The sequence below is a fragment of the Podarcis cretensis genome (genome assembly GCF_951804945.1).
Source record: "Podarcis cretensis genome assembly, chromosome: 1".
Classification (NCBI taxonomy): Eukaryota; Metazoa; Chordata; class Lepidosauria; order Squamata; family Lacertidae; genus Podarcis; species Podarcis cretensis.
In genome coordinates, this window is record NC_137170.1 from 28,519,720 (window position 1) to 28,547,686 (window position 27,967).

The 27,967-nt window shown below is 42.8% G+C and overlaps 2 protein-coding genes across 7 annotated transcripts in view; one reads left to right on the top strand and one right to left on the bottom strand.

Moving 5' to 3' along the window:
* Positions 1-17,885, bottom strand: part of TSHR (thyroid stimulating hormone receptor) — a 61,519-nt gene extending 43,634 nt beyond the window's left edge. The window contains exons 1-2 of the mRNA XM_079988958.1: positions 17,733-17,885; positions 14,057-14,379 (exon numbers count right to left, since the gene is read on the bottom strand). Coding sequence (XP_079845084.1) covers positions 14,057-14,232 — 176 coding nt within the window. The 5' untranslated portion in view covers positions 14,233-14,379; positions 17,733-17,885. The remainder of the gene's footprint in view (positions 1-14,056; positions 14,380-17,732) is intronic.
* Positions 17,886-21,745: 3,860 nt separating this feature from the next.
* The window catches only part of CEP128 (centrosomal protein 128), a 199,907-nt gene continuing 193,685 nt past the window's right edge, over positions 21,746-27,967 (top strand). For 2 of the 6 annotated variants that reach the window (XM_079988650.1, XM_079988651.1), the window contains exon 1: positions 21,746-21,952. The gene's annotated coding sequence lies outside the window, so the exon portion shown is untranslated. Of the gene's footprint in view, positions 21,953-24,452; positions 24,580-27,967 lie in introns of those variants that run through there. The other 4 variants (XM_079988647.1, XM_079988649.1, XM_079988652.1 and 1 more) reach the window with 3 other exon arrangements.

Sequence of the window (27,967 nt, forward strand, 5' to 3'; positions counted from 1 at the left end):
GACTTTTTCCTGTGGACAATTTGATCTTAAAGCAACTACCCGTGAGTAGAGCGGAGAATTGGATTTTTAAACGTCTTAATTTGGTGCCGAAACAGGGAGGTCTAAAACAGGAAGTCCACCTTCCCCTTTTGTAAATAGATTGAAGCAATGAGGATGCAAGCTGAAGTCTCGGAAAGCCTATTGTAAAGGACTAAATTTCCATCAGTAAAAAATACTAAACCCCCCTTGGTGGCAGGAGAAGAGGGGGGAAAGTTTTGGACTAAGTATACCTGCAGGAGAGAACGAACAGAGTTAATATACCACCGCTCCGATCCTGGAAACGGGCTGCCAACAGGACGGACCATGATTAGAACGTTCACTGACAGTTAGTTAAATAAGAGGAATATATTGTTTCCATGGTCTCCGTCTGTGTTTAAAAAGGAGTAAAAGTAACAGAAAATTGAAACTAACTTTAGTGTTTGAATTGAGTTTAAAAGGACTAATACAAATAGAAACTGTTTTCCTCTAGAGGAACTGTTTCCCTCTAGAGGAAGCTGACACGAACCACTTTATGATGCCCTGACACGAACCACTTTATGATGCCCTGACACGAACCACTTTATGATGCATGCATGCATGCAAAAAAAAAAAAAAAAGAAGAAGAAGCAATTTTCAGGTGATCCTCATGTACAGCAAAGTTATTTTTTGTATATTTACTAGTGTGCATCAGTCATACAGAGGGATAGAAGAATGCAAATGAGCTGGAGGAGTTGAACCAAATTGAACTGAATTGAAATTAATTTAAAAAATTCTTTTGTTGAAACCAGAATTCAAAAATGGGATACCGATGAGAGCAAACCGCAGAGAAGAACCAGCGAAACATTAAAGTAGAGGAACAAGTGAAATATACTAATTCCTAGTCATACGTAGATAAAAAAAATTATAAAGGCTGTCCCTGTAATTGCAACACTGCAGCATCAGCAATACCTCTGAACATATACACACAACAAAACCTAGCCCAGCAGGTATTCTCATTGATTTATTAGGAAACTTGCCTACAAGAATATCCTCAGTCTGGAAGAATGGTGATGTGAATCCACTCTAAATTCATCTTATAAAAACATAATAGTTGGTATTTGGTCATCTAAATATTGACATAATTTTGTATTTTGGGTGTATGTTTTTAAAACCATGTATGTTATATTTTGATCTCTTCCTTAGCCACTTCAAACTTGTTTTGGAAAGACAGGGAACATAAATGTTTCAAATAAATGAATAAAAATGAATAGGTTTGCAATGAATAAAAATGAATAGGTTTGCAATGAATAAAAATGAATAGGTTTGCAATGAATAAAAATGAATAGGTTTGCAATGAATAAAAATGAATAGGTTTGACATAAATGTAACTAGGCAAATCTCTTGCACATCTTTGCAGGGGAGGCTTTGCTTAAAATATTTGCTAGCCATACCTTTCTGCACTAACATAGTTCATGAACAGAAATGCTCATTCATGAAGAATTCATGCAAATATTCCCACCCACTTGAAATATTTCCTCTCCTCCACTAACATCATTACCAGATTATCTCAATTAGAGTAAGTTCATACTGCACTGTATACAAAACTTGAGAAATGAATAGTAACTAAGAGTTGCTCAACAAGTTGACTTATTTTTTGGTCTTTATATTACTACATATTTCAATTCTTCATAAAATTTACCTAGGCTGAGTATACACACCATACATTTAAAGCATATTCAAAGCACACACCCCCCACCCCCAAATCCTAGAAACTAGTTTGTTAGGAATTATAACTATGTGAGGAGCAAACTACAATTCCCATAATTCTTTTTTTTTGGGGGGGGGTAATATAGTTTTTTACTGCAATCCTGCGAGTAAGCCCTACTGAATTCAGCAGGAATATCTTGAGTCAACATGCATAGAATTAGGTTGCCTATTTTCTTATTTCAAGATAAATATTTCTTCTTTTCAAAATATATTCCCATTTGTTTTGCAAGTTCATTTATAGACAGTGCCACTTAACATTTCTGCCAGCATTGTTTCGATCTGATCAGGATTCCATATTCTACTGTCCTCTGAGATACAGGGAAAACAAACCAAGATTGCTGTTTACTAGTGCCCAAAGGATTCCACCTTCCTGGTGGAATTTCTGCTTAACTAGCCACCACTTGAGATTCCAACTCAACTCTAGTTTCGTGCCCTTTCTTCACTTTTTAATTAGATGATTCCATCCAATCCAAGAGAAGTTACCACTTTGGAACTAAATAAATAGTCTGCAATTCAGGAAACACACTTTTATGTATTAAAAAGTTATTTTCATTAATATAAATTATATGTTATTTTCACTGTATCTTTGTGCACAATTCTTTGCTGGAAAACTGTATCACAAAATTTGGAAACACTTAGTATGTTTAGCCTGGAAAAGAGGAGACTGAGAGGAGATAAGATAGCCATCTTCAACTATATTAAGGGCTTGTGAGGGTAGAACTCGGGGCAATGGCTTCAAGTTGCTAGAAAGGAGATTCTGACTAAACATGTGGCATTAAGAGCTGTTCAGAGTGGAACAGACTCCCACGAGAGGCGGTGGACTCTCCTTCCTTGGAGGTTTTTAAGCAGAGGTTGGGTGACCATATGTCATGGATGCTGTAGCTGAGATTCCTGCCTTTCAGGGGGTGGGAATAGAGGACCCTCTAGATCCCTTCCAACTCTTAAGATTCTATAATTCTGATTCCATTATCACATATAGAGTACACTGCTGCTTTTGCAGCAGATTCAGAAGCCTGCTGCCATCTACTGTCTAGATTCAGTAGCACAGTAAAAAGGGATCCATACCTTCCTTCTACAGTGGTACCTCGGGTTAAGAACTTAATTCGTTCCGGAGGATTATTCTTAACTTGAAACTGTTCTTAACCTGAAGCACCACTTTAGCTAATGGGGCCTCCTGCTGCAAGAGCACGAGTTCTCATTCTGAAGCAAAGTTCTTAACCTGAGGTACTATTTCTGGGTTAGCGGAGTCTGTAACCTGAAGTGTCTGTAACCTGAAGCGTCTGTAACCCAAGGTAACACTGTACAGTTGTGCAAATCCTTTCCCATCCTCAATGAAAGCAGGGATTATTTTTCAGTTGTTTTCAGGTGTGGAAGGAAGATTCGTCATTTTGTCATTACTTGAATAAAATTACAAGGTGTGCTTAAAAACAAACAAACACGTTTTCAAGCATAGATTTATGCCACCCTCAGGCACCTCTGTGGCTTTCCTGTGCTTCCTAGAATGTCTATGGAAGAATGCCCAAAGTGGGGGCAGCCAGGGAGGCTGCCTACAGAGCACCTAAGAACTGCACGATGACTTCAAAAATAAATAAATGAAAAGGAAGGGAAAGGAGATTGTTAGCCGCTTTGAGACTCCTTAAGGTAGTGATAAAGCGGGATATCAAATCCAAACTTTTCTTCTTCTTCTGTTAACTTTTTTTTTTTTTTTTTAAGAACATTGCAATACTCTCAGGCACTCTGAAGACAGCATCTCGAGCTGTCCACAAAGTCCTACTGTGGGCATTATAGCTATGTCTGCCCACCTACCTGCCTGGCTGATCTCATGGTATTATGGGACAAAAAACATGGCTTCCGAGGCCAGTTATAAAAGGCTGGGCAGGGTCATCTGGGAGAAGGCAGTTTCTGAGATGATCTGGTCCTTATTAGGCTTCTGAAAGAGCAATGCCAGCACTTCGTCTCGAGTCCAGAAACAATTGGGCAGCCAATGCAAACAGAGCAAGATCGGTGTTGTATTCTCCAATTTTATATGGCCCCAGCATTTTATTTATTTAAACAATTTCTATATTGCTTAACTACAATAATCAATAAGTGGTGTGTACAAGAATACAGTAGAAATAGGTTAAAACTATAAAATCAGACTTTAATTAAAATGCTTGCTCAAATTATTATTTTTTTAAAAAGGTTCTTCAGCAGGTGCTGGAAGCTCAACAGGAAGGGGCCAATCCAACTTCAATTAGAGGGGAGTTGCATAAAACACACCCCACAAAACTGAACAAATAGCTCCTGGTGGATACAAGCCATGCATCTGAGCATTGGGGTCCCACTCCCTCCCTCTGAAGACGTCAGTGATTTTTCAGCTTTTGAAGTTTCTTTATTTAGATGAATTCTCCCCCCCACGCCTCTTCAACCAACAGCTTCACAGAGTGAATTACACAGGGTTAAAAAACCAACACATCCCACAAATCCAACATTCTCTTGATCCGTGACCTCTTTTTCAGCCTGTGAGAAATAAACCAAACTATATTAACCTTCTTTGCATAGCCACTCTGACTTGGCACAATTCCTCACATAATTCCGGCAAAATATCGGGGTTGCCCTCTTTCGTTGCACTTAAATCTGATTTAATGGTGTAATTTCCTTGGCTTTTATTTTTCATACACTGTTATGTTTTACAAAGGCCATTTTATGGAAAAAATGCAAGTTGAATGAACAAGATACAATGGAATGAATTTCAAAACGGGTCATATTTGAAAATTAGCACTGGGGGAGAATACCTGGCCACATTCCTCTGTTTGTTTTTTTAGAATCAGCATTTTTGTTTTTAGTTCACAACCAAATTGGCAAAAGGTTGGACTGGCTGCTTCTTGCTCAGTTTAAATTGGCTGGCCCTGAAACCTTTAATTCATGACATCTGTTTGCAGTAAGGTTGTCACTAAGAATGCCATACGTCCAATTTTTGGGGTTTCCTAAAAAAAAAAAAAAAAGCCTCAACAATTTTGGGGTGTGCTAGTTTTTACTCTTTGAAATATGGCAACCCTAGTTGCCACCTTTATTTCCAACAGGGCTCCATTGGCTTTCAGCTGGTTCTCAGTGACACAGTATTTTTTCACTCTATAGCAGAAGTGGGACCAGGGCTGGCTCTAGCCTAAATAGCACCCTGGGGGAGAAGTACCTTCATCACCTCTCCCACTCCCACAGCGAGCTTTGCAGGACTTATGGGGCTTGGTGCAGGTGTGATGCTGGGGACCCGGCTGCTACGCTCTACAACAGTACTTTCCAAATTTTTCATGTTGGTGGTGCACTTTCAGACATACAGCCTTTGCAACACAGTAGTCCAGTTAAACTTACTCCTTTCCAGTCCTGGTAGAGGCATGGGGAGCATTCGTGCGACACACCTATACAATGCAGCTGACACACTCACATGTCGCGATACATGGTTTGGAAAGCTCTGCTCTCCCACACATAAATGTCAAAAGCTGAGAATTACTGCATGCACAACTACTAATTCTTGCCTGCAGCTCCTACTTGCCCAGGGATCAAGCAGAATGAGAGATGTGCACCACTTTTTGCCTTACATGGGGATAAGGAAACAGGGATCCAGTGTGGCGCTTCTCCTGAGTACCATCTCTTCCTGGGGCTCAGTCTCACAGGTCTTCTGGTTGTGGCTTGCTGCTGGCCTTCTCCACCGCTCAGGAAGGATAGATTCCTCCTTTAAGGTCTGGCCAGTCTCACACCATTCCTATGCCTTTTCCTATGGTTAAATGCTACACAGGATTACTCTCCAACGACACCTTGCCCGGAAATCTTAAGTAGCATTCGCCCACCACTAGTGACCAATTGCATGCGCAGGAACTGAGGCAGGGGACTGCATACTCTGCCCCTTGAGCTCTAACGCTCTCTCCTCAGCTACAAGAATAGTGGTGCAGTCTTAAAGGGGCAATATCACCATATATTGTATTGTTTTAATTATTTATTCATTGAATTTGTATACTGCCCTATACCCATAGATCTGAAGGCTGTTCACAACATAAAAATGCAAAATACAAAAATACAAAATAAGAACAAAGAAAACACAGTAATTCTCCCTTCCACAACACATTTAAAAGGGCATCGGATGTCAATCAGCCAAAGGCCTGGTTAAAGAGGAACATTTTGGTCTAGTGCCCATGTCTCTCCCATGTAATCAAGGCTTCCTTTAAATGTACAGTGGTACCTTGGTTTACAACCATAATCTGTTCCAGAGGTCCGGTTGTAAACCAAAACACGTTGTAACCCAAGGCACGCTTTTGCCAATGGGGCCTCCCCCCAAAAATGGGTTGTAATCCCCCCCCACTGGGTTGTAATCCAAAAAAAGGGATATGCACTTCTGGGTTTGACGTGGTTGTAATCCAAAACGGTTGTAATCCAAAGCGGTTGCAAAGCAAGGTACCACTGTACTTTTAATTAGTGTTTTGTTTCGTAGCAGCTTTTAGCTTTGGGTATGCATTCTATATTTCAGAACGTCCATTTTTATCTTTTAAAAACAACAAAGAAAAGCTATCGATAAAACATGTATCCCGGCTGACCTCTCACAGTTTATGTCATTTATATAGTAGTGTTTATAGCAGTGGCGGAGAAAGGGGGGTAGTGGGTGTGGTCCACCCCGGGTGCCATCTGTGAGGGGGGTGACAAATCCACCCTGGGTGGGGATCGCTGCTCCGATCGCCCCCCTGGGCAGCTCACCCCACCCCTGGGTGCACGGCATGTGCACTGCTCCGGGTGTCCGAGCGGCTAGCTACGCCATTGGTTTATAGTATTCAAAGTAATGTTGCCTCAAAGTAAAGCTGCACTCCACTGATTCTTACTTAGCATAAATGACATCAAAGCAGAAACTGAAAAAGAAATGTACTTCAAAGCAAGTTGAAGATCACTTTTTTGCAGTTAGTAACCAGACAACCTGTAGAACCTTGCAAAGAAAGGTTGCAGGCAACTGCTTTTTACCACCACAGCTCAATGAAGACAGTATAAACTGAAGCGGGGGAGAGAACAGCCACTGAGCGCAGCTTGGCACCCTCCTCAACTTGCGGCCCCAAACTCATAAGTGAACTGAGAAGAAGATACAGAAGAAAATGGGGGAAAGCTGTACCTGTCTTTCATTCACCTCAAGTGTGGGAAAGGAGGTGACAGGTCTCTATGAAACTCAGGTCCCAGCATAGATGAAACATAGAAAGCTTCTTTGCATTGAGTCCATCTGCCTCATGATAGTATTGTCTATGCTTAATGATAGCAACTTTCCAGAGTTTTAAACAGGGGTCTGAAGACGGGACCTTCTGCACACAAAACTCTTGTAAGTACAGCCCTTCGCCATGTCTTGTATCAAATCACTTACGTGTGTGTGCGTGTGTGTGTGTGTTTCATCAGAAAGCTCCACACAGGTGCTCACATATAACTTCTGAGAAAATATTGTAGTGTTCACAGTCTGCTGATCTCCCAAGCATCTACCACGACCTTGTGCAGAACAACAAGAGGTTTATTTTGCTCCAGTTTCTTAGTTACACATTGTGAAGTGTAACTAAGGGTGGAGGGAGAGAGACCTAGATTTAGATCCAAATAAATGAAAGGGGGGGGGAATAATCATAGAAATGTAGAGTTAACCCCAAGGGTCATCTACTCCAACCCCCTGCAATGCAGGAATCTCAGCTAAAGCATCCATGACAGATGACCATCCAACCTCTGCTTAAAACCCTCCAAGGAACAAGAGCCCACAGCCTCCTGAGTGACTCTGTTCCACTGTCGGACAGCTCTTAGTGTCAAAAAGCTCATCCCAATGTTTAGTCGGAATGTCCTTTCTTGTAACTTGAATCCCTTGGTTTGGGTCCTACTCTCCAGAGCAGGAGAAAACAAAACAAAATAAAAAGATTCCTTCCAGTAGCACCTTAAGGACCAACTAAGTTAGTTCTTGGTATGAGTTTTCGTGTGCATGCACACTTCTTCAGATATCTGTATCTGAAGAAGTGTGCATGCACACGAAAGCTCATACCAAGAACTAACTTAGTTGGTCTTTAAGGTGCTACTGGAAGGAAATTTTTTTTAATTTTTTTTATTTTTTTTATTTTGTTTTGACTATGGCAGACCAACACGGCTACCTATCTGTAACAGGAGAAAACAAATCTTGGTTTCAATACATTTTAGAAAGATTACTGAAGCTGTTTGAATATCCCCCCTCACACCTTCCCCATTGTGGGAGGAAGGAGGGCAGGAATGGCATGGGGAAGATCTACCAATTTTGGTTTCTCCCTATTCCTCATTTTTCCTGTCTTACATTCAGTTCTCCACATTTCCACATCTGTTTGCAAATTTGGTATTATTATTATTATTATTATTATTATTATTGGTGTATGGTCCAATTATTCCATTTGAAGCTCTCAAGTTCTCATGCCTCAGCCTCATTATACCATCGTTACTGTCCTTGACATCCACATTTGAAATCACCCGTTGTAGTATGTGAGAATTCCTCACATAGTAAATATCACAGATAAAATACTTGTCCATCCCATGTAAAGAGAGACAGTGGGACACTAGTGGCAATAACTGTTTGTTGTGCTCTATTAGTCAAGTGCTCTGATCATGCAAGGGCAAAAAAAGATCCCCCATTGTTGGTTTCTCTCCAGCTGGTGCAAGAGGACTCAAATAAGCATAGGAAATTCCCCATTGGGAATTTTCGTGAGGGTTACATTGCAGGTCAAAGCGTGTGTCAGTGGAGCACGCATAAACTCACCCCGCCCCATTATGCCCCTGCCCCACCCCCTCTCTTCCTTCTTCCGGATCCAAAAGGACCTGTGTGTTGGCGGTAGTGCATCAGTTGGAACACGCCTAAAATGGTCACTGCCTGTATTCCATCTTTATCCAGCTGACACATCAATAATAGAATTGTGTTTGGTTTTTTGGGTGAGTTTATATTTTAATTTTTATTTGGTTCTCTTTTTTCTTTTACCTTATTTCTTACATGTTATTGAATTATGTTTCTGATTAATTAAGGAAAAAGTTTTTTAAAAAATAAAAATAGAATTTTACTGTTGTACATTTCCCACCTTTCCTCAAACGAGCTCTGGGTGAAATATGTGGTCCTTGCATTTTATTCTCACAGCAACCCTTTGAGATAGGCAAAGCTAGGAGATCGTTCCTAACCCAGGTTTACCCAATGAGCTTCATGGGTGAGTGGACATTTGAACCCAGGCCTACCATGTCCTGGTCCAATGCTCTTAACCACTGCACCTCACTGCCTCCCTATTGCTGGACACCCAAGGCTTATAAGGATTCAAAGTGACTCTTCTCCCACACCTGAGTTACTTGTAGAGGGGCTCACAAAACATCCCAGAGTAATCCTGCTATTTAGTTGTAAACGTTTTTCCCAGTATGTGTAGGCAAAGCTCTGGGCATTTATGATGATGATGATGATGATTAATTTCAGAAGGGGCAAAAAAGCCTTATAAAGGCTAAGAAAAGCAAAAAAATAATTAGGATCATAACTAGATGGATTTTGAGGCCACCTATGCAGTCAGCCATACAAGAGAGCACATGGCTGAGATCCAACCATAGCTGAAAATAGTGCTTTCAAAAGTCATCCTGACCCAGCTTAAATGAAGCTCTGTGTAATTTTATGTAAGATAAGCTAAACCTAAGCTCTGTTTTCAGATGTTGAGGAAGGTATTTCTACTTCATTTGCCTCTAATTCCTCATTCAATGACTGGCTGCCAAAGAGCTTTATGGTAGCATCACTAGCGCAGATATTCATAACTACTCGGAAGTACCAATTCCAACAAATGAGACCCTTTCTGATTGCATATCAGTACTTCACAGCTGCACCCCAACCTGTTTGTTTCCTGTTTGTTGCAATGGAAGCTGTAATTGCTTCAACTTTAACAAAATGAAACCCTTGATCCTGTCTGTGGACAAGGTATAAACAAGTGTACCAATTAAAATCTCAACAGAGATAAAATCAGTTTGCAAACTATTCAGCTATATCATCAGCTGGACTGAAAGGACATAGGATTTCCAGAAAAGTACATAATAGAGATTAATGCTCTTACTGGCCTTAAAAAACCAAACACAAATTCACCCATTACCATGGCTACACAATGGGTACCACTTGGCAAGTAGATGGAGCTAATGGTTGTGTTATGAAGAAGTGGCACTGAGATACACTGCAAAGGGGACAAAATTTATGGTCCAAACGAATGTTTGGGTGGGTACAGGCTCAAACATCTATTCTTAAACTCCAAAATGACTTGTCATGCGGAATCATTTAACAACTGTGAGATTAAACGACAGCTACCACCTATGTTGGCACTTACAATAGCAAGATAAAATGACAAACAATTTCAAACTATGTTAAGTCCCTCTTTATTTTGAAAAAAAACTTCGTTTTATCTAACATAAGTCAACATGGTCGGATATTTACGTAGCACAGCCAAATCATTTCTCAGCATCAAATGCTAGGTGTTAAAAGTCCATGAAACAGCAGCTCAGGTTAATTCAGAATTCCAGCAGGAGAAAAGCAGTTACGACGTCCGGACATTAAAGAAACTTCAAGTGCCCCATGTTGGCGACCCCTGTCTAGACACCTAATAGGTAGCAGTGAATTTGAGTTAAAGTGGACTTTCACAGTATGCTTAACTTGTTTATGTGTAAGTAAAGCACATATCACCAAATTGTGGTAAGCCTCGGGTGATCTCATTCCAAAGAAAGCCGAACCTGTGCCCTTGGAGTTCTCATTGCTTGCATAATTTGGGAAGAGTTTAATGCAAAGGCATAAGATATTTGCTAAGGCTCACACAAACATTGTGAAGCACAATGTGCAACATTAGGTTTGCAACTGACCATTTTCAACAGTAATACAAACACTATGTAAATCCAGTAGAGCAGCATATTCAGCATAAACTAGTACTAAGTGAAACATAACAGCAGATCCACTTAAACAAGATTCAAATAAGTAACAAAAGAATATCATATACTTAGAGCTGATGGTGCTAATCAGTGTAATGGCTAGATAATTTTGGTCTGCCATCTCGATTCAAAATGGCAGCTGGCAACCAAACATTGACAAAGACTGTCACCTCCACCTCATGAATCCTTGTGCAGAGTTTGGCAATGATATCTCAAGAAGGGGCCGAACCTATTCCAAAAAAACAGGCAAAAGTCACCTCAAAGTGACATTTCAGTTCACCATCAGGATTCAAAAGGGTGCCTGGCATTCAAACACTGACAACGACCACTGCCCCTACTTTGGAAGCCGTTGTACTGAGTTTGGCAATGAAATCTTGAGAGGCAGCCAAAGCCACAGAGAACAGATGGACAGACAAACCACTTTCCAAAATATATAATATAAATAATAAATTTATTTTTTGCATCTCCATCCCCGCTGCAGTTATGGGCAATTTATCATCATTTTCATGATGCATCACTCAAAAATACATTGGGAGTGGAAGGCTAATCTGGAATGATTATAAAAAACTGTAGACAAACTCTTCAACCCTTTCTGGGGCAATTATAAGCAACTTGAAAAAGAAACTAATTAGCGCTGGAGTTTTCGGCGGTAAAGTACATCTCCCCCCATTCCTGAGCTTTATTGTTGCTTAAAAAACTGCTTCACAGGCCCTGGAGTCTGAGCAGACACAATAAGCAGAACTTGAATGGTCAGCTGTTTAAAATGTTTTAGAAAAGATTCATTATGGTAGAATTGAAAGAACATGGCAAAAAAAAAGCTAAAATAAAAAAAGCTAAGTATATAATGTAAAAGCACTATCCTGTTTCTAGTCCTGTTCATCAACATCTTCATACACTTGCTTTTAGAAAAAACAAAGCTGTGTTCCAAACTTAAAAGTAACAGAACATAAAGATACTTTTAGTAACCATCAGCTCTTAGGTCACTACACAGCCCAATGCAGGGAATCAATCATATTACCAATTTGAAGGTCATCATTATCAGAAACTTTAAAAAGCAGTTACCTCTTTGGAAAAAGTTAATAATTCCCTAGTGTAATGACAAACTATGGCTAGTTATTTCAAACAAAAACTGAAGCAAACCTCAGGCTCACATGTTCCTCCCTCCCTTTCTTCCTAGTCTGCAAACAAGGGGGGGGGGGGAGAGATTTATTTAATTTATAAATTGTCTTCCACTTGAGTCTTACGAATATACCATTAAAAATCTAAAACAAATTTTTGAAAGAGCGCCAAAGTCCAACTTTAAGTAAGTTGAAAAACAGCGCTAAGAGCTAAGGGAGAGACCTTTGCATCTTGCAAAGAAAGATGTACAGTGATACCTCGGGTTACAAAAGCTTCAGGTTACAAACACTTTGGATTACAAACTCTGCTAACCCGGAAGTAGTACCTCAGGTTGAGAACTTTGCCCCAGGATAAGAACGGAAATCGTGCTCCGGGGGCGCAGCGGCAGCCCCCATTAGTGAAAGTGCACCTCAGGTTAAGAACGGTTTTGGGTTAAGAACAGACCTCCAGAAAAAATTAAGTTCATAACCTGAGGTACCATTGTATTCAGAAAGATGTATTCAAAAGAAAAATGTATTCAGTTGTTCCTGGAAGGTAGAAATAACAGGTGCCTGTCAGGTATCGACATTAAAAAGTCACAGCTTTCCACAAAACGGGAGCAGCCACTCTGAAAGCTTTGCTCCTAGTTACTCTGAGATTAAGAACATTACATTCATTGTGTGCAACAAGCCACAATTCCCATTTTGTTTGAATATGAGAAACTGTTTTATTTTACAGTGGTACCTCAGGTTACATACGCTTCAGGTTACATACACTTCAGATTACAGACTCCGCTAACCCAGAAATAGTGCTTCAGGTTAAGAACTTTGCTTCAGGATGAGAACAGAAATTGTGCTCCGGCAGCGTGGTGGCAGCAGGAGGCCCCATTAGCTAAAGTGGTGCTTCAGGTTAAAAACAGTTTCAGGTTAAGTACGGACCTCCGGAACGAATTAAGTACTTAACCCGAGGTACTACTGTATTTTATTTGCAAAATAGGATATAAAACCAGGGTCTAGTTTGTACAAGCTGCAGTTTCCTATATTCAGACAAGATGACAAACTGTGCTTTGTAGCAAACCATGAATGTAAGCTTCTAATCCCCTCCCACTGTGTGAAAAGAAAGGGAAGGAGGGAGCATGTGAGCCTGAGGCTGCCTGCAGGCCTTTCACATAAATCATGGTTTCTCATTACATCTGAACTGGGCCTCTGTTTAGCGTACTGCAAAATTGCCTTAGTTTCTTGTGGCGACTTAAAGTAGGGGTCCCTAAGTGTTTTTTGAGAGTGCTGTGAGCAGCATCACAAAATGGCTGCCTTGATGGCATGCATGTTGACAAAATGGCTGCTGTGATGGGAGCGACCAGTCACAAAACACCCACATAGCAGAAGGTGAACTGGTGAGACCGGGATTCAAGTACCATGCCTAAGAATATGAGGAAGGAGTGGGGTCTGAGCCCCAAAACACAAAACCACTCCTTTGAATGCCCAGCCTTCTGCTCTAGCACCAATTTCATAAAATACCATTCCCCTACCACCCCCACCCCCCATTTTGTGCTTTGTCAGGCCAACCTTGAATAAAATGTCTTAGTGCTCTTGCTCATTGGTTATTGACAAGCAAAATCCAGGGCCAGAGCAGACATCATTTTCGTAAACCCCACATTTGTTGTGATAATGGGGTTTAAGGACTGTAGGACGCATTCAGGGAAGGGATGGTGGGCTTGACTCTTCAGCTCTTCTGCACTGTGGCAAACACCCTCCTTCCGTCTCAAAACATTCATTCCCAGCCAGACTCACTTCTAGGTTTAGATCTTAACTGTTAGCGTGGCTGAGAAGACTTTTAAGATGACTTACGGAGGGATTTGCACAGGATAATAGCCAATTCCCTTCCACTCAGCAATTATCTCCAACACAGAGGCCACCACCCCATACCCTACATTAGCATTACACAGTAAATATGGCATGGGTCCCACATAACAAATTGTTCTGCTCCCCCAAAGCCACCAGATCAGGACCACGACATGATGGAAGAGAGCTTGACCCTTTCCTCCGTGCTGTTTTGCTGCACTCCACAGACCCACCCACCCACCCATTCAAAAAAGCTGCTGCTTCACACCTGCTATTAGGTGAGACTCAATGAATGGGTCCTGTCAGTGGAATCCCTGCATGAGAAATTCTACATGTGCAATGCGATTTCCCTTTCCTCCTCCCCCTGTGCCCCTGAAATAGACTGGGGGTTGGGGTGGGAGAAACATATTTAAGTCCCATATACTCACAAAGTCTTGGTGCCCCGTGGGAGGTTGGGGATGAAATATATCTCTCTGCAGGTGACTTTGAAGCGGTCCCAATCCGAGCAGTCACAGAGGGACGAAGGGCACATTTCGGTACCTCTACTTATCAGTCCTGTTTCCAGCAAGAGCAGGAGCTGAAGGAACTCTGGTACCCACAGCATCTTCCTGAGCCTATTGTGGAAACGACTTCATTGCCCTGTGCAGGTCTTCTCCACAGAGAGAGAAGATACGACCACAGTTCCTTTCCTTGGGAACAGAATAGAGGGAATCCGCTGTTTCTTCAGAAAACCACGTTCACCTGATGCTCCCTAAAAGGAAATAGGGTGTAATAAGCAAAAGCATAGAAAGATGTTACAGGCAGTAGACAAATCCCTTTCAACTTCCTCCATGCCAAATCTACCAAATCCCATCCTTTCCCACCCTCCCATCTCAATCGGTGATCTATTTTCTTTTCTTTCTTTTTTACTGCTATGTGGTCCCCACGCGCAGGAAAAAGTTTTCTTCTCAAACAGAAAGTTTGTCTGCAACAAGAAGTGGTACAGCCAGGGCTGGACTTTTGTGGCTGAAGTCCAGCGTCCCACACATAGCCTGTCCCCCTGAAATGAGCACTCAGACAGCAGCAGATGCGGGTGGGGGCGGTGGCATAGCAAACAGGTCCAGTGTCAATACCAGTACAGAGATGGGTGCACTCTGGGGTCCAGCAGGAATGACATTACCCCAACACCCCAATATAGATGTTCATTTCATTATTTTTACTTTCAAAACAGATTATCCTTTTCTACAACAAAATCTGGCTTGCTCCCTAGTCAACGTATGTACCATCAAGGCTGCAGAAGCAAGCATCGTTTATTCCTGTGGGTGCGTTGGTACTATAATGTAAAATGCAGAATTGCACGTGCTCAGAGTATTATTATTTTTCAGGACTGTTAAACCTTTTTGGTTTTGGTTCTAACACACAACAGGTAAAGGTAAAGGGACTCCTGACCATTAGGTCCAGTTGTGACCGACTCTGGGGTTGCGGCGCTCATCTTGCTTTATTGGCCGAGGTGTACAGCTTCTGGTGTACAGCTTCTGGGTCATGTGGCCAGCATGACTAAGCCGCTTCTGGCGAAGCAGAGCAGCGCATGGAAACGCCATTTACCTTCCTGCTGGAGCGGTACCTATTTATTTACTTGCACTTTGACATGCTTTCGAACTGCTAGGTTGGCAGGAGCAGGGACCGAGCAACGGAGCTCAACCCGTTGCGGGGATTTGAACCGCCGACCTTCTGATCAGCAAGTCCTAGGCTCTATGGTTTAACCCACAGCGCCACCTGCGTCCCTAACACACAACAGAAACAGCTGTAAACTGGAGATAAATTTTAGCTATGTGTGCTTCACGTATGGTCATCTAAAGGGAAGAGGCATAATTTCTTTTTAAGTCCAATGTCTAAACTTACCTAGCTGAACCATAGGCATGGGCGTAGCCGGGGGGGAGGGGGGGCAGCTGCTCCCCCTAGATCAAGTAGAACAATAGAAATACTTAGCTAACTGACCAGTCATGATGACGCACATGACCATTGGTAAAGGGAAGTTAACTGAACCAGAAAAATCGGCAGACAAAATGCTCTTGTACAGAATTTGCTTCTTTAAACTTTATTCTCTTCTCACTTTTCCACCCACAGGCAGATCCCTCCATCTCAAGTCTGCCCCATACATCACTCACTCCATACCCTCTCACTGTAAGTGCCATCTTTCAATATTCTCTCACTTCTCTGCACAACTCTCTTTTCATAGAAGGGATTCGCTTTGTACAAAATAAACAAGAGGCATTTGAGAATTCTAGTATTGTGTTGTCTCAGAAAAAAGAAGTGTTAGTTCTATCATAGATTATATTATTGTGCTAGCTATATAAAGTATGCCTCGCTGTGGGCATTATATATGATCAAGCAGATAAGAACTAGCTACAAGAGCAAATGACCCATGAATTAAATTACTTGCTTTGGATGCAGAAAGGAGATTGTTCAAATTAAGTAAAAAATGCAAAAATTTACTATCAGATATTCTGAGAATCTAGGGCAAACTAGATTAATTTTAAATTCACTCAAGTTGGCTAAATAGCTTATTATTTGCAAGAAAGTCTGTGAAATTTTCAACATTTAAAAAGATGACGAGGGATCTGATTATTCTTCCATTCTTGAGATATGTAAGAATACAAAATGAGATGTTGGACAGAGATCTAAGCTGGTTTGAATGTTCTCAAGTGAGGATATGGTTAGCAAACAATAGATTAAGAGGTGGAAGATTAGTTGTTAATGTAACAAGACACAAACTTTCCATAATATATAGACTGATAAAACTAAAATATGGACCAAAACAAGTATATGCACATGACTTTGAGACTTAAATATTCCAGTACTTTTGAAATAATGCATATTTCTAGAAAGAAGGTCACTAATCTTGTTTATACAAATACAGTATGAGAGAAATTTATTTTAGACATTGGTGATACAATGGTGTATGCTTCTCAAGAAACTAAGTAAATGAGTAACAAGTATATTCCAAGCTGTTGAAAAAGTAACTCTCAAGTGGGTAGGCATATTTATTTGTGGTGGATCTATCAGAGGCAAATAATGTTGGCAATATATTTGGAAAAGAGTGGAACAATGTCATTTGAGATTATTCTTCATCAACAAATATTAAGAATAGAAGTCCTCAACATGTGGAAATTACTGACTTCACTTATTGCTTATATGGCTATTGTAGCTTGGATATAATACACTAAGAGTTAGAAACAGGAAAAAACACCTCAAATGATGAATAACTTCCCAAACCTTGGAACCATATGGTGATGTAAAAGTTAATGCCGATGTCATGAAAGGGAGAAAAAGGCTGAACATGCTTAGTCACATGTAGTATTTTCCCCCCAGTATCGCAGTAGGGAACTGAAAACAGATTTTTATAAACAAACGTTCTTGGCGTGTTATAAAACATATAGTGCAACCCTATGCATGTTTACTCAGAAGTAAGTGCCTCTATGTTCAATGGGATTTACTCCCATCCATGTGTGCATAGGATAGTAGACAGTGAGTTATTTATGCAGATTTAGTTTAAGTGAATCACAATTTTAAATAACAAGTAAGTTTGACAGGAGTCCCATAACACAGGGCACAGCGGCAGTTATTCTCCCAAAGACTGACTTCCCCAGACAGTAAACCCTCCATCCTCTGCCTCTTCAAAAGTTGACATCACTACAGAAAACTCCCAACGGTGTGTTTTGTTTGTATGTTTTGGCAAGGCGTCTCAGGGCACCTTTAACATCGGCATGACCAACAGAAATTCAACAGGTGGAGCTTTTCCTGCCATGGAGATGTAGTCATCTTTTCTGCGGAATCCTCGCTTGCTAAATTCATCTTTTGCACTCAGGAAGGAACCCCCCTCCGTTTGAATCGTCTCCTATCAGATTCACCTCCCATAGATATAAAGGAACCCCTCCCTTAAATCTTCACCTGTTGAATTCATCTTGCGTAAATTATCTCCCCGTTGTATCTTCACGTGTGTGTGTGTGTTACGTATGTGTAAATTTCCCTGTTGGGAGAACCGTCACTTGTCTGAATTCCCCTCCGGCAGTTGTTTTTTTTTTTTGGGGGGGGGGCGGAATCTCCGCTGTTGAATCTCTCTACCTGTTGAATGTCCCATCTTGGCCACGCTGCTGCGAAAGGCGTCCCGGAGCCTTGCCGCGGACGTGCCATGCAATCCCCGGCGCTGCCTCCTGCGGATCTAACAGCAGGCTGCTCCCCTAAGAAGCAAGCCGCGGGTGTTCCCACGAGCGCCCCGGGAACCCCCTTCCTTCCCGGGCGCCTAAGTAGCCCCAACAGAGGGATCGCGCTCCGCCTCACCGGGACTCCAAACCTCGCGCGGACCACGGGCTCCAGCGTCCTCTCCTCCCGTCTGGGCACCGGGCGGCAAGATGCTCAGGAGATCCTTCCCAAGCCCCATCCCATCCCGGCCCCGCCAGCCACTCAAGTGCGGGACCTTTGCAAGAAGTCCGCGACTCCGCGCCGAATCAGAGCATCCCACGATCCGGAGTTCCGACGGCTTCAGGGCCTGCCCTCCGTTGCCATCTCGTGGTGGCTGCCGGGACTACGCGAAGCAGAAAGCCCCTCTGAAAAGAAATGCAGGGGGGCGTGTAAACTAAACAAGCTATACTGTATAGCTTAAGCTCCCACTCTTGCCCCCCCCCAAAAAAAAAATTAAAAGAAAAAAATATGGGTGTACATTTCCAAAATGTAAGATAAAAAAACAAATAAAATAAAACCTACATACAGCAACAGTGGCAAATGGCTTTAGATACCTATTGGGTCCATAAATTACCATATAGCATTTATTCAGCACAAAAAACAGTGACAATTTGTTGTTTACAAAGGACAGCTGGACATATAAAGGGCTCCATTACCTTCAGGAGCTTAGGGCCTCATTAAACCTAAATCAGACCCTGCCTCCAACTGTCCCTATTTCCCAGGGACAGTCCTAGATGTACAGAAGTCGTCCCAGTTTCTGATTGGATTCTGGAATGTCCCGCTTTTCCTTAGGGCGTCCCCATTTTCACCAGAGAAATCTTGGAAGGTATTCTTATCCTTATTTGTTGAATTTCTATACTGCCCTATACCTGGGGGTCTCAGGGCAGTTCACAGAATAAAATCAAGGTATGGATCAATGTAAAAAAAATGGATCATCTTAAAAAGCAGAGACATCACCTTGCCAACAAAGCTCCGTATAGTTAAAGCTATGGTTTTCCCAGTAGTGATGTATGGAAGTGAGAGCTGGACCATAAAGAAGGCTGATCACCGAAGAATTGATGCTTTTGAATTATGGTGCTGGAGGAGACTCTTGAGAGTCCCATGGTCTGCAAGAAGATCAAACCTATCCATTCTGAAGGAAATCAGCCCTGAGTGCTCACTGGAAGGACAGATCCTGAAGCTGAGACTCCAATACTTTGGCCACCTCATGAGAAGAAAAGACTCCTGGAAAAGACCCTGATGTTGGGAAAGATTGAGGGCACAAGGAGAAGGGCGAGATGGTTGGACAGTGTTCTCGAACCTACCAACATGAGTTTGACCAAAGTGCGGGAGGCAGTGGAAGACAAGAGTGCTTGGCGTGCTCTGGTCCATGGGGTCACGAAGAGTCGGACACGACTAAACGACTAAACAACAATGGATCAACATATGGAGTTATGTGACCCCCTAGCCAAAGAGATAAGCAACTCCACAACCTTTAGAAGACATCTGAAGGGATGTATAGGGAAGTGTTTTAATGTTTAATGTTTTATTTTGTTTTTATATGTGTTGGAAGCCACCCAGAGGGGAAACCCAGTCAGATGGGCAGGGTATAAATAATAAAACTGTTGTTGTTGTTGAATAGGATGTCACTAATTTCATTGGAGAAATGTTGGAGGGTATGGCAGCACCACTAACCCGCCTAGAAGGGTTGTTGTTTTTTAATGATTGATCAGAGAGTACCGGTAGTTTATATCTGGCCTTTCCACATGCCAGAGTACTCATGGTGGCCAAAAATATTCAAATAACAATAAATAGGACTGACCTATCCATTAGGCAAGCTGAAGCCACTGCCTCAGGTGGCAGACGTCCCTTAGACAGCACTCCTGAGGGCCTTCCCGCCACTGCTGCTAGCATTGATGCCAATTGGTAGGGGCGGCAAAGCAGGCCATGGGGGCGGCAAGGCACAATTGCAATTTCCTGCAGGCAGTTCCACTCAAGGGAAGGCTTCCACAGTTTTGGCCATGCATCTTGCTCTTCCCATTCAACCTCTTCAACTTTCAATGAACCTACATGAAGGATAAAGTAATTATCAAGGGAGCAGATGGTTAAGACCTTTAAGTGTCTTTCAGTCCTAACAATACAGTGCATCCTCCTTCCAGCTCATCTTTGCTCTTTTTAGAAACAAAATCCATCAGAGAGAAGTGAGGCCTGGCAACAAATCTTGCAATGTGGAGATTTCTTGTCCAGTGCCTCTTCTGGGACACTCCCAATATGTTTTCCCTACCACCTGGTTTGCTGCCTCCCTGTGCAGAAAGTTAAGCCTGCTGATGTCTCTCTGTTGTGAACCAGTTGGGCATAGAGCATGGGTATGGGGGCCGGATCTGGCCCAATCACCTTCTAAATCCGGCCTATGGGCAGTCTGGGAATCAGCATGTTTTTACATGAGTAGAATGTGTCCTTTTATTTAAAATGCACCTCTGGGTTATTTGTGGGTCATAGGAATTTGTTCACCCCCCCAATATAGTCCGGCCCCCCATAAGGTCTGAGGAACAGTGGACCGGCCCCCTGCTGAAAAAGTTTGCTGACCCCTGGCATAGAGGTTAGAGTGTGAGAACTAGGACCCAGGAGACCAGAGTTCAAATCCTCACTTGGTCATGAAGCTCACTGGGCAACTTTGGGCCAGTCATTGCCTCTCAGCCTGACCTCCTTCACAGGATTGTTGTGAGGATTAAATGAGGAGGCGGAGAACTGTGTATGCTACGTCGAGTTCCTTGGAGGAAAGGTGGGATACAATAAATAAAATACATGAAAGGTGCACCTGGATGTAGAGAAAATTCTTTGGCAGAGGCATTCATGCGATTGATGTCTGAAAATAATTGGGCCTTTTTGGTGCTATTATTATTATAGTGCATATACAGTATGCCAAAATGGCTTCTAAGTGGTTTGCACAACTATAAAATCAGTCCATAATTAAAATATACAACAACATTAGAATGTCTTTAACTGAAATCCGCAATAAAACATTTTTAAAGCATAACCGTTAAAACACAGTTAAAACAGTAACATCACAAGTCATTCAAAGGAATGCTTGCCTAAACAGATGTGTCCAGGAGCAGGCGGAATGCCAGCTTCACAAGAGGCCACTTCCACTACACAGCAATGTGTGTTGTTATAATGTTGCTGCACTACAGTCTTTATATTGTTGTGAGTTTGGGGGAGAGAGATTAGGCTATAAGATTCCCGAGTCCCTTCTAATTCCTGGATGCAGCAAGGGTTAAAATCTAATGGCGGATCCCATTGTTGAATTAGCCAGGCAAGAGCTATAATGCATGGGTGGCTAGTGTAAGAAAGGAAGTTGCTTTGTGCCAGAGGGCAAATGGGTGGGCCTTTGAGAAAGTCAAAGGCCAGGGCAAGTGTGTGGTGGGGCTAGAAGCAGGCAGAGAAGGCTAAGAGTGAGAGCCATTCCAGATTTTTGCTTGAACCCAAAGCTGTGGCAATGGGAGAAGAAAGCCCTTCTGGGGTATTAGTGCTGTGAGCTCCTCCATCATAGGCTCAGGTCGTGTATATGTGCCAATAAACCATATATCCTAAAGACACCACAGTCTCTGCTGTCCCTCATTCCACGAAACCAACACCCCTGGAATATTGCACTGCTCCAGAGCTTGGGGTGGCGAGCAACAATAAAATGCTTGCTCGGAATTTGAGCGCCTGCTCCTTTAAGAAGTGGGCGCGGCTTGCCCTCGTACCGCCGGCGCCGGCGCGCGGCTACGCTGGTTTCCCTGGTCGCGGGCGTGGAGCGCTTGCGGGCCGTTCCCAGGAGAAGCTCCGGCGCGGGGCATCATGGGAAGCGTAGTCCCTTCTTCCCTCCACGGCCGAGGCGGCAGGCGGCGCTGTGAACTACGACCCCCATGATGCCGAGCGCCGCGGGGGCCCTGGCGCCCTGAGAGGCCGCTCTTCGCCCGGTGGCAGGGCGGCTAGTTCAAGTTGCCATAGCGGCGGGGTGGGTGGAGGAGCCGGCCGGGTGCCGGGCGGTTGGAGCTGGAGGCGTCCGAGAGCCATGCCTCGGCCCTGAGACGGGACGCAGGGCGGGAGGGCTGATCCCAGGACCGAAGAACGGGAGCTCGGTGAGAGAGATCGGTCTGGGCGGGTGTGGGGTGCTGGGAACCCGGGGGTGGGATCTCCGTGGGCCGATGGGGGGTGGGATCCAGTGCCTGGCTGCCCATGGTAGCAGTGGGGTGCAGGTCTGGGGGTGGCTGAAAAGTTCCAGGGGGGCTCTCCTGTCAACGACTATTGTGGCACTTTCGAAAAGTGCATGAAAAATAAGCATTGCCTGCCATTTGAGGTGGCTCAAAAGTCAACTGAAGGTGACAGCTGCGGTTAAGTTTCTAGTCCTCTGTGTCTTCCAAGCGCGGCAAGATCCTATTCTGGGCAAAAAGAAAAAAATATCCCTTTTCTTAGGGCAGCTGTCTACCAGCTGCATCTGGTGCACAGGCTGAGACCCTCCCTCCCCGCAGACTGTCTCGCCAGAGTGGTGCATGCTCTGGTTATCCCCTGCTTGGACTACTGCAATGTGCTCTACGTGGGGCTACCTTTGAAGGTGACCCGGAAACTACAACTAATCCAGAATGCGGCAGCTAGACTGGTGACTGGGAGTGGCCCCCGAGACCATATAACACCGGTCTTGAAAGACCTACATTGGCTCCCAGTGCGTTTCCGAGCACAATTCAAAGTGTTAGTGCTGACCTTTAAAGCCCTAAATGGCCTTGGTCCTGTATACCTGAAGAAGGGTCTCCACCCCCATCGTTCAGCCTGGACACTGAAGTCCAGCTCTGAGGGGCTGCTGGGGGTTCCCTCACTTCAAGAAGTGAGATTATAGGGAACCAGGCAGAGGGCCTTCTCGGTGGTGGCACCCGCCCTGAGGAATGCCCTCCCATCAGACGTCCAGGAAATAAACAAGTATCTGACTTTTAGAAGACATCTGAAGGCAACCCTGTTTAGGGAAAGTTTTAGTGTTTGATGTTTTGTCACATTTTTAATATTATGTTGGGAGCCACCCAGAGTTTCTGGGGAATCCCAGCCAGATGGGTGGGGTATAAATAATAAATCATTGTTATTATTATATTATTAGTCATTGCAGCACAGCAGTGTGGTGCTGTTTTAACATTTTTTGCTTTTTTTGGCATGAAGTCTGTTTTCTGCCTCACTCCAGGCCTTATAGCCTTGACCCATAGGCCTGATGGAATGTGGGAACAGGCTGATCCTAACTAAGTACTTTTGGGGGGTGGCGCTGACCAGTCATCTAGTTCAGTATTTTCTGCTCTGTGGTGGCTCCCTGGGATTTCATTTTCTCCCAGCCCTGTTCAGAGATGTCAGGAATTGAACCTGGGACATTCTGCGTGCAAAGCGGATGCCCTACTACCACTTTCACCTACTAGTAAGCCCAGTTAAGGTCTGTTTCCAGGGAGGGCTGCAATTCTGTGTGCTCATAGTTAGGAATATGCCCAACTGAAGGCAGTGGGACTTGCAGCTTGGTGCTGTGCATCTGAGGTTTAGCAACTTGAGATGACAATGGCCAATTATTTTTCTCTGGCTTGTGTTTCAAGGAGGCATAGGGATTGGGAAATAGGGATTTCAAACCTGAAGAGCAATTTAAGCGGTTTGTACAATGCACTTTCATTCAAATACACACACACACATTCAGCTGGTGTGAAATGTACTTTTGCAATATGATGTTGGGGTGATGCTGGGGTGGGATTGTGTAGTAGCTCTCTGTGGTGGGTTCTGTGCTTCCCTGTCACCTGTCTGTAGCACATCCTCTCCCCATATGGAAGTCTGTAATGTTTGTGAGGAACAGGTCTCTGCCCTTACAAGAAAGTTCAAAACATGAAGTGTGTAGCTAATTGCCCTTGAATTGGGGCAAGCTTTACAGCTATGGTAAGAAGGGAAAACCCTATATTTCACATGAAGTAGAATAAAATAAAGCTTGATCAACGAAATGTCAGATTTCTGATACTGGACAATCTTCCCTGTCTGTATGAAAGGCTAAGAATAGTATTCAAGTTGTTTCATCACATCCCTTTTCAGCGGTTCCTCTGTGGCTACATAGAAAGTTTCTATGTTGGGCTTAACATTTTGAGCTGCTTGTAATTTAATCACAACGTAGTGCAATATGGACTACAAACGGGTTGCCATGCTGTGGTGTTGTCAAAAACTCTGATCTCTTTTTCCTTTCTCCCTATTTTTTCAATAGTTCTGTTCTGTTCAACTACATTGACTTAATTCAGAGTGGGTTAAGCAAAAGCTAAAATGTCACAATTGTCACCAAGATCTCTTTTTGACTCAGCTTCCTTTTCCTGTTAATTTCAGGGTAGAGAAGTTGTGGCTTGTTCAACTGTTTCATCACTGTTCCTCAGGCAACAGGCTAAAAAATATGTGCCGTGTTTCTGATATAAGCCCTGCTTTCTTTATTCTGATATGTATGTAGCTCAGTATAGCTTGATCAGGGCAGATACTGTGTCTGCAGAATTGTGGAGCAAGTTTTACCAGAGGTCCCTCAGTGAGAAGTTCAGTAATGGTATTCCCAAAACTATAGCTTTCCTGCTTCAGTACTGATCTTCCCCTGAATTGGGTGTGTTTTAGATGTTCACATGACACCTTAAGATTGAAACAGCTAACCAAGGAAGCAACGGCATGTGAGCAGAGCATGCCCACAGTTCTAAGGTCTTCAGCTGATCTAAGAGCCTGATCTAAGGTGGGTCACAACAGCAGCACTACCACTATACAAATATATGTTTAACATTAAGAAAAAGGTTTCCAAGTGCATGGTTGTACTAAAGATGGGTTCTGGAATTGAAAGGGTTCGGTGTGCAGAGGTTCTGTGATCGATTTTCATAGCTACGCCAATGTGAAAAGTGTTTCTTAATGAGATAAGTTAGAAAACGGCTGATCAGAGCAACCAGTGTTCTTTTGCCTGGGAGGAACTTGTTCCTGTTTTTATGATGCTGTTTTAGTTTTTTATTATACTGCTTTTTTAATGTTAGTTTTGTATACCACTCAGGGATTTGAAAAAATATTAAGCAACCTAGAAATTCTTTTAAATAATTACTGCATATGTGTGCGTGTTTGGGGAATGAGGCAAGCACTGTTTTAAAAAAGACTTTCCCCCAAACTGTTCAAAACACTGTTTTTCTTAAAACAAGAGGAGCAGTAAAAGAAAACTTTAAAGTGGTTGGGTTTTTACCATCACAAGTGTGTGTTTTAAGTACAACTAATGTAGAAGACTCCTAACTCCTTGCGTACAATTTCTATCACTGTGTTGTTTTATCACTTTTTAGCAGATCTCTGAAAGATGTTGCCTTAGGTCATTCATCTTTCAAAGATCTGCTAACTAAAATTAACTTGTGAGCTTTTGAGGACTTTTGGAAATAGTCTATGCTAAGAATTCTAAGGATCCATGGATCTATTAGGATGCAAGAGTTGCTTTTTGCAAAAATTAAGCCATAAAAATGGTTTCCACTTAGTAACTTACTGAGGTATGTATAAGATTCATATAAATACATAGTAGAAAATTGACTTAATTTTGGGATGAATGTATCCCATTCAGCCAACTACTTTGTCCTTCTCTTTTCAGTGCTGCCCTTGGCAGTGACTATTAAACGAGCCTTTCTTTTCGCTCTGTAAGAAAGTGGATTCTCTTTAGAACTGAGCTTTTGCTGTTGGGATTGCTGTACTAAAAATAGCAGTTTATAGAAGCTTGAATATATGGCACAGTTGCAAGGTTGGTTGCACCAGTGAGAAAATACTCGGGACTGGCTGTGCGTCTGGCTGCACCATAATAATGTCACAGTACATGATCTTAAGGATGTGGCACAGACTGGTTCCATGTCAGGGCAATGGTTTTAAGTTCATCATTCATGCCAGGACAGTTGTTTAAGTTCTGAATTTGGCAAAGCTAAAATCAAAGAAGAAGAAGCAGAAAACTGTCTCGGAGGAAAGTCTGGAAGCCGTAAGTGAGAGCTTTCCTCCTTTGCCATAAAAAATACACAATTGATAGAGATGAATCCTATATGCTACCAGAGATTTTCAGGAACAGAGCAAAACAATCTGATCGAGTTCATATCATGACAGATCAGGAGCAGAAAATAGGATAGTACCAGAGTTCCCAACATAAATGTGTAGGGATTGATTGTTCTCTTGCTATCACCCATATGGTTACATCATTTTTATAGAGATCTACACACCTGTGGAGGGACGCAGGTGGCGCTGTGGGTTAAAGCCTCAGCGCCTAGGACTTGCCGATCGAAAGGTTGGCGGTTCGAATCCCTGCGGTGGGGTGCACTCCCGCTGCTCGGTCCCAGCGCCTGCCAACCTAGCAGTTCGAAAGCACCTCCGGGTGCAAGTAGATAAATAGGGACCGCTTACCAGCGGGAAGGTAAACGGCGTTTCCGTGTGCGGCTCTGGCTCGCCAGAGCAGCGATGTCACGCTGGCCACGTGACCTGGAAGTGTCTCTGGACAGCGCTGGCCCCTGGCCTCTTGAGTGAGATGGGCGCACAACCCCAGAGTCTGTCAAGACTGGCCCGTATGGGCAGGGGTACCTTTACCTTTACTACACACCTGTAGGGTGAGATAAGGAGGTGAAGGTCTCCTTCAGATGCTCCTACCTTCAGGGCTTTGGAGAATGGTAACTGGGAAGAGATCCTTATTAGTGATGGCACAATGTCTATGGAATCTTCTTCCCAGAAAGCGTAAGGGAGGTGCCAGGGTGAAACATTTTTATCCAAAGGGGTTTTAGTGAATACTGTACAGGGTAGATGTTGACTGCTTCTTTACTGTTCTGTAAAAAGTATTCCCTTTTTACAGATGCTTATTGGTCGGAGCGAAACAAGGTCGGAGCGAAACAATAGGTCGGAGCGAAACAATACAAACTTAAAGCTTTTGCAGATGACCTAGTCTTGACCCTGCAGGAGCCAGAATCTAGTACGAAAAGAGTGTTACAATTGATTCAAGACTTTGGTCGGGTGGCGGGATTTAAATTAAACAAACAGAAAACTAAGGTGCTGGGAAAAAATTTGACAGATACAGAGTCAGAACGGTTTCAGAGAGAGACAGAACTAACTGTGGTTAAAAAAGTAAAGTACCTAGGGGTAAACATAACAGCAAAAAAGCTGAGTCTTTTTAAGGATAACTATGAAAAATGTTGGTCTGAAATTAAAAGAGACTTAGACAGTTGGACAAACTTGAAACTTTCTTTGTTAGGCCGAATTGCTGCTATTAAGATGAATGTATTGCCAAAAATGTTGTTTTTGTTTCAAACACTACAGATTGTGGACAAGACGGAGTGCTTCCGGAAGTGGCAGAGAGACATCTCTAAGTTTGTCTGGCAGGGCAAAAAGCCCAGAATTAAATTTAAGATATTAACTGATGCGAAAGAAAGAGGGGGCTTTGCCCTGCCAGACCTAAAGTTGTACTATGAAGCCGCAGCTTTCTGCTGGCTAAAAGACTGGCTACTTCTCGAGGACACTGACGTTCTGGATCTGGAAGGTTTTAACAATGCTTTTGGTTGGCATGCATACTTATGGTATGACAAGGTTAAGATCAATAAGGCCTTTAAGAATCATATTGTCAGAAAAGCAGTGTTTAATGTCTGGACAAAATATAAAGACTTATTGGAAAATAAAACTCCAAGGTGGCTTTCACCGCTGGAAGCTAAGGCCCGAAAAAGACCCAATATGGAGGCCAAATGGCCAAAATATTGGGAAATACTAGAAAAAGATGGAGACAATTGGAAATTGCAGAGTTTGGAGAAAATGAAGGATAAAGTGCGAGACTGGTTACACTACGCTCAGATTAAAGAAGTTTTTAAAAATGACAAAAAGTTAGGGTTCCAGGTGGAGAAATCAAAGTTGGAAACAGAACTGTTAGAGCCTAAGACTAAGGTACTCTCAAGAATGTATAACTTGCTGTTAAAATGGAATACACAAGATGAAATGGTTAAATCGGCTATGATAAAGTGGGCACAGGACATTGGGCACAACATTATGTTTGAGGACTGGGAAAGGTTGTGGACCATTGGGTTGAACTTCACTGCATGTAATGCTTTGAAGGAAAATGTAATGAAAATGATATATAGATGGTACAT